The sequence below is a fragment of the Pocillopora verrucosa genome, chromosome 4 (assembly GCF_036669915.1).
Source record: "Pocillopora verrucosa isolate sample1 chromosome 4, ASM3666991v2, whole genome shotgun sequence".
Taxonomy (NCBI): domain Eukaryota; kingdom Metazoa; phylum Cnidaria; class Anthozoa; order Scleractinia; family Pocilloporidae; genus Pocillopora; species Pocillopora verrucosa.
Genome location: NC_089315.1, coordinates 2816953 through 2824208, shown reverse-complemented (window position 1 = coordinate 2824208; position 7256 = coordinate 2816953). Strand labels below are relative to the sequence as shown.

The 7256-nt window shown below is 35.4% G+C and overlaps 1 protein-coding gene across 7 annotated transcripts in view; it reads left to right on the top strand.

The window, feature by feature from the left end:
- The first annotated feature begins 219 nt into the window (after positions 1-219).
- LOC131794446 (uncharacterized) overlaps positions 220-7256 on the top strand; it is a 26933-nt gene continuing 19896 nt past the window's right edge. For 3 of the 7 annotated variants that reach the window (XM_066165842.1, XM_066165843.1, XM_066165840.1), the window contains exons 1-13: positions 220-280; positions 595-794; positions 1116-1187; positions 2112-2183; positions 2657-2728; positions 3192-3263; positions 4006-4080; positions 4417-4488; positions 4916-4990; positions 5832-5903; positions 6467-6541; positions 6774-6845; positions 7171-7236. In XM_066165842.1, the coding sequence (XP_066021939.1) occupies positions 619-794; positions 1116-1187; positions 2112-2183; positions 2657-2728; positions 3192-3263; positions 4006-4080; positions 4417-4488; positions 4916-4990; positions 5832-5903; positions 6467-6541; positions 6774-6845; positions 7171-7236 (971 nt within the window). In that variant the 5' untranslated portion in view covers positions 220-280; positions 595-618. Of the gene's footprint in view, positions 281-594; positions 795-1115; positions 1188-2111; positions 2184-2656; positions 2729-3191; positions 3264-4005; positions 4113-4416; positions 4489-4915; positions 4991-5831; positions 5904-6466; positions 6542-6773; positions 6846-7170; positions 7237-7256 lie in introns of those variants that run through there. The other 4 variants (XM_066165844.1, XM_066165845.1, XM_066165846.1 and 1 more) reach the window with 4 other exon arrangements.

The following is a 7256-nucleotide window of genomic DNA, read 5'->3' as shown; positions in this document are numbered from 1 at the left end:
TGTTTGTACTTACACCAATTTGCAATTTTTCTTATTTAAAAAATAATGACCTCACAGCTTCTTGTCAGAGAAATATTTCTATGTATAGTAAAATTTACATTCCATATAGTGAAAATAATGGTTATATTTGGCCAATACTGTAATTATATCCGCTTTCGATCCTTTATTGTTAAAAATAGAAAATGACAAGAATTACAAGAGGATTATAAGAAGAAAGAAGTTGTGCAACTTTAAAAACATTCTTCAAAGAGGTCGGTACTTGGTTGTGGGAGATATTTGGGTGAGTTTATTTGATGGATAAGCTTTTCAACAGCGTAGAAATGTTATTTTTCTTCTTACTTCAGAGAGAACAATTTGCAGTTTTTTTATTTAAAAAAATTATGACCTCACAGCCTCCTGTCAGAGAAATATTAGGATGAAACTGATTTATTCCTACTGAAAACAGTGATTATACATGCGAATGTTAAAAATTTACCGGAGAAACATGCCTCGCAACGTAAGCCTTGTCGCTTTTGAACAACGGATAACGGTTTTGAACAACGGATAACGGTTTTGAATAAGTCGTTATCGGAATATTATAATTTGCTTTCCTAGCAAACCGCTCTGGCCACGGTAACGATGTTCACTAGTGTGATACAAGTCATCTTGGTCTTGTGGGTTGTAACACCATCTGAGAGTGACGTTTGCAGCCAAAACATCTGTCAATGTACCAAGTTCGGCAGGACTCAGCTAATAGTAAAATGTCGAGTTCATGGATACATATCAGCCGGAATCCCAAGCAATACAGTAGAGCTGTAAGTGAAAGAGCTAATAGTTTGTAGACACATCCTAGACTTGCTAAGGAGTCTTGGTCAGAGCTATAAGAAAAAAAAACCAAAAGCAAAGATGAGTTCTGAACAAACAAGCAAAAAAGGAAAAACAACCACACGATTTAAAATTAACCATAAGAAAGTCATAAGGCTATAAAGATTCAAAATTTGAAGGCTAGGTGTCAATTTAAACTAAAATTCTTTTAATTTAGATAGGCCCTTATTTAATCCTTCTTGACCTCATCTCCTCTAGAATTCAAATTTATGTTCATTACCATTTTTACTTACAGTTTAATTTTTACCCAGGAATCTTTCAAGTTGTTCGTTGAGCTCAATAACAGAAGACACATTCAGGAATCTGACTGTTTTAGAGAAGTTGTAAGTTGTAAATGAAAGTGAATTTAAAAAAAAATGTGAGTTATTCAGAAATGTAAAAGAATATAGTGTTTGTTAATGAGAAATTGGTATTGGATCGACAAGATTTCTCTTACAGCGAAGCACTTTATCGTTTTATAAGTTAATAGACAAAAAAAGGTAAAAACAAGTCCATTTGACGGAAGTAAATTTGTAGATTAATTAGCCAAGCTTATTGTGTCTGTATGTGAAGATAGTTTGACGGCTGATCAGACAATTCGCACAGTCCAGCCAAACCTCATTCAACTAAAGGAAACAGTGGTCAATATACTGCATTTATCTGGCATATTCAGAAGAAAAATTTAACAAGGTTGCAAAAAAGTTTGATAATGGTCTTGAGATTTCCACGGGTCGCCTAACAAACGCGAATTAATCAAAGAGTTAACCATTCACAACATCAAGAACAACAACGAAGGTCGTAAGCTGTCTGAAGATATCGCGGACGAACGTGTGTGTAGTTGTAAGAACTTCGTTCCCAGGTTGCAGACTTCGTCAATTCTTCATTCTTCCCCACCTCCCAACCCCCCGAACTGGTCTTTCAATCCATTGAAGATACTCTTCTACAGCCAGTGCTGAAGAGTTTTTATTCAGTGTAACGTAGGGTTGGAAAATAAACTAATAGGAGCTCCGCTTTTAGGCTTGGCTAAATCTATATACTATTTGAGTACTCATTGTTGGTTCAATAGTTAAATTATTATTTATGAGCTGGTAAATTTCGACCGTATTAGCTGATCATTAGGATACTAACATCCTCCTTCTAATGGTAAGTAAAACAGGAAAGGGCAAGTAATCTTATGTAAGGGGAACGTTTGGCTTATGGAAAATTTTATGCTTAATCTTCCGAGAATCAATCAATTTTTTTTCTATGAACTCTTTCTATTTTTCTAGGGACTTATCAAATAATTCCCTGCGACACATTCCTCAAAACACTTTCCGGAATATGGTGAAACTTCAAGTAATGTAAGGAAATTCCCAATAATTTAATTTAAACAGTTTGCAAAATGTGGTACGAAAAACACGAGTGAAAAAGTATTTCCCATCTTTTTTCCATTGTCATCTTATTGGGCTGATGAAAATCACTATCCTTGTAGAGTTTACAAGTATTTTTATTTATTTCGACATTCGTTAACTTTATTATGATAAGCAACTATTCACCTAAGAGTTAACCTAAGGGTAAACCATCTGATTACAAGATATATATCTGAGTACCCATTGTTGGTTCAATAGTTATATTATTATTTATGTGCTGGTAAATTTCGACCGTATTAGCTGATCATAAAGATACTAACGTCCTCCCTCTAATGATAAGTAAAACAGGAAAGGGCAAGTAATCTTCTGTAAGGGGAAGCTTTTGTATATGGAAAATTTTAAGCTTAATCTTCCGAGAATCAAACAATTTTTTTTTTCCATGAACTCTCTATCTCTATTTCTAGGAACTTATCAAATAATTTCCTTCAGCACATTCCTCAAAACACTTTCTGGAATATGGAGAAACTTCAAATAATGTAAGGAAATTCCCAATGATTTAATCTTGACAGTTTGCAAAACGTGGTTGGAAAAACACGAGTGGAATAGTATTTCCCATCATTTTTTCCATTGTCATCTTGTTAGGTTTATGAAAATCACTATCCTTGTAGAGTTTACAACTATTTTATTTATTTCGACTTTCCTTAGCTATATTATGATAAACAAATATTCACCTAAGAGTTAACGTAAGAGTTAACCATCTGATTTCAAGTTATACCTGAGTACTCATTGTTGATTCAATAATTAAATTATTCTCTATGTGCTGGTAAATTTCGACCGTATTAGCTGATCATTAGGATACTAGCATCCTCCCTCTAATGATAAGTAAAACAGGAAAGGGCAAGTAATCTTCTGTAAGGGGAAGGTTTGGCTTATGGAAAATTTTATGCCTAATCTTTCGAGAATCAATTTTTTTTCCATGAACGCTTTCTCTTTTTCTAGGGACCTATCCAGTAATTCCCTGCGATACATTGCTCAAAACACTTTCCGGAATATGGAGAAACTTCAAGTAATGTAAGGAAATTCCCAATGATTTAATTTAAACAGTTTGCAAAATGTGGTTAGAAAAAAACGAGTGGAAAAGTATTTCCTATCATTTTTCCATTGTCATCTTATTGGGCTGATGAAAATCACTATCCTTGTAGAGTTTACAAGTATTTTTATTTATTTCGACTTTCGTTAGCTTTATCATGATAAACAACTATTCATCTAAGTGGGGGTGGCTAGTGGTGGATATTTACCGAGCCGTGAAGAGGCGAGGTAAATATCTCTTCTCAAAGCTGTTTGCTACAGAATCAAAGTACTTCCAGGTTTACTATTAAAATATTGCTTTCAGCTTGTATTCTCCACACATTGTGAATAAAATGATGGTGAGCCGTTTACATGAGATAGATATATGGATGTATGAAACATCGTAGTATAAATGAAGCTGCGTGATTGATTTTAGATATTGTATTTGTTTAGGAAAATCAGTGACAACTTACTATCAGTTGCTGATGTGAAGTTCATTCTCGAAGGATTAACACGGCTTCACAAACTATAAGTGTCACCTTTTTAGATGATTTAAAAATCACAAAAAAACTATTTTCGAATGCTTTCAGCAGATGATCGTTGGAGATATTCGCTAAATACTCGTTCATCACAGTTCACATCAATAGTTCATCACAGTTTATATGAATTAAAATTTCGCACCTAATATCGGCCTATATGGAATCAAAGATAGTTAAAACTCGTTTAAAACGATTTTCTTTTACAGATACCTTGATGGAAATCCTCTTGGACCCTCTCTGCCAGCAGACATCTTCGCTGGACTTGAAAATTTGACACATCTGTAAGTCCAGCGGCTCCTCAAATCACCGACTAGTAAGAAGTATCATAATGAATGTTTGTCTCACGATTTAGTGACATTCGAAGAAAAACCCTGGTTCATCTGTGCACAGTTAGTTTAATTCAGACGCCGAAGTTGATTGTTACCTCCTGAAGCATTCTACTCTGCTATAATTCGCTGTGGTACACTGTGATGTGGCAATTCTGCTGTTTTGTTTCTTGATCGTTGCCTACTTTTCTTCTGGAATTTCTGCTGAGTGCACTCTTATCTGAATCGCCCCTTATACTGTGTTTTTTTATGTTCATTACCATTTTAACTTACAGTTTAATTTTTACCCAGGAATCTTTCAAGTTGTTCATTGAGCTCAATAACAGAAGACACATTCAGGAATCTGACTGTTTTAGAGAAGTTGTAAGTTGTAAATGAAAGTGAACTAAAAAAAAAATGTGAGTTATTCAGAAATGTAAAAGAATATAGTGTCTGTTAATGAGAAATTGGTATTGGATCGACAAGATTTCTCTTACAGCGAAGCACTTTATCGTTTTATAAGTTAATAGACAAAAAAAAATGTAAAAGCAAGTCCATTTGACGGAAGTAAACTTGTAGATTAATTGGCCAAGCTTATTGTGTCTGTATGTGAAGATAGTTTGATGGCTGATCAGACAATTCGCACAGTCCAACCAAACCTCATTCAACTAAAGGAACAGTGGTCAATATACTGCATTTATCACATTCAATAGTTCATCACAGTTTATATGAATTAAAATTTCGCACCTAATATCGGCCTATATGGAATCAAAGATAGTTAAAACTCGTTTAAAACGATTTTCTTTTACAGATACCTTGATGGAAATCCGCTTGGACCCTCTCTGTCGGCAGACATCTTCGCTGGACTTAAAAATTTGACACATCTGTAAGTCCAGCGGCTCCTCAAATCACCGACTAGTAAGAAGTATCATAATGAATGTTTGTCTCACGATTTAGTGACATTCGAAGAAAAACCCTGGTTCATCTGTGCATAGTTAGTTTAATTCAGACGCCGAAGTTGATTGTTACCTCCTAAAGCATTCTACTCTGCTATAATTCGCTGTGGTACACTGTGATGTGGCAATTCTGCTGTTTTGTTTCTTGATCGTTGCCTACTTTTCTTCTGGAATTTCTGCTGAGTGCAGTCTTATCTGAATTGCCCCTTATACTGTGTTTTTTTTTAAATCGGACTCTCGGTCAATGCCTTTTTTTCCTTATCAAATGAGTGGTTTTCGCTGACGAGCAGGTGCTCCGTGGGACGTTGAAAGTTTGTGCGAGTTGAGTGTCGGCGTCAATAACAGCTGTCGAAAAGGAGTATTCGTAGAAACATTGCATCCACATCCAAAATGACCATATCGTTATACTGCTGTATTTATTAACACGATTAATCACTTCATAACTACCCTTTGATGCCATATAAGTTATGAACAGGAATAATCGTTTTCACTAAAGACTCTGTGCATTTGTTAGGTATTAGCTGCAGCCATCTTTGAGAAAACTAACTTGGATGTTAAGTTTAACAAGTTAGGAACAGTTAGGTAGGGCCCGACAAAGAAGCGTATCGAAAAATTATAAAGGAATGTTCTGCTCTGTCTGTCTAATTATGGTTATTCTGATATATCTTTAGAGCGCATTCTTCAATTAGCCAATACCATCCTTTAAGTATTTGAATAGCAGTCTCTATTAGACTTCTCCACCACACTGACTTTTTCATATTACTTTTGTAGTTCCATGCGTGCTTGCAACTTGGAAAATATCGTCAATGGAACTTTTCGGGCAATGCAATACCTACAGTCACTGTAAGTAGTATTTATCAATTTTTCGCCTGGCATGTCTTGGAGCGGGTGTGTCTGAAAATTTCCTTCCCGCATCTAAGAAACGAAAACAAAGCTTTACCGACTGCCATGTTTTTAGATTTCAAAAAAATGCACCGACCGTTCATATACATTAGCTATAAATGCGCTAGGAATTCACAATTGCACATGGGCTGATCTTTTAAAGGCAGAAATCCTTTTTGGTCTTAAGGATATTTAATTTATTTGGTAGTAACAAAGATCACTAGGAGAAGAAAATGAAAATGAGGAGGAGGCTTAAAAATATTCACATTGAGGAGTTCATCGTCGAGGTTTTAGCAAACTTGCTCAGAATTAGTAATTGCTGTTCTTTGTAATTCAATTTGCAATGTAATTCTGAGTAAGACTGAGCTCAACAAAGGGAAAGATCTGGTGCTAGGTTTTGTTGTGCGAACACTTCACTTGTTAAATCCTTGACCTCGGACCATTACAGACAGGTTTTTCTCTTCGGTGAGATCAACCTGGAATAAGCGGCGTCACATTATTGTTTGAAATTTGTCCGTTTTCAGTGATCTGTCTTCCAATAAGCTGACTCATATACACCAGGGTACAGTGGATGGACTTAAGGATAACCTTACATATTTGTAAGTACATTGGCTGTGCATTGCTGTTATTTGCCTACTGCTGGGTAGTGCGAGTTTGAAAGGAATAACATACCTCTGTTATTATGTTGGACCCACCATGATGGGAGTTTTATCGACTTTCATTTTACATAAATATGTAAAACAACACTAATGCCCCCCCCCCCCTCCTCCCCTCCCCCACCCTTCTATGCCTCCCAGAAGATATCTCAATTCTCTTTACATTTGCTTATAGGTACCTTCAAGGAAACGAGCTTGAGACGATAAGCGATGGCACTTTCAACAACTTTAGAAGATTCGAAAAATGGTAAGTGATTTTAAAACGCTTGCATGAAATAAGTAAAATGGCAAAGATTTCGGTGATTGGTGCAAATAAAGAAATATTTTGTAGTATATCATAAAAAAAAGGTCACTCGTTGCAACACGCCAATTTTATTCCAGATAACACATATGCGATTGTGACTGCTACGACCCTTGATTAATTATGACTTGTGGTGGGAAAAAATGAAAAAGAAATTGAAAATGACTGAAGAAGTAAAATTTACGAGACAAAGAGAAAGAAGGAACGTTTGCGAATTGAAGAAGTCTTATAACAACTCTTTTACATTTTTTTGTTTGGTTTCATCGTATAGCATTTTGGACAACAACAAGCTGACATCTGTACCAGATTTGAAAGGTCCTACATATATCGTTGTATTGTAAGTAGCTATTATACCAT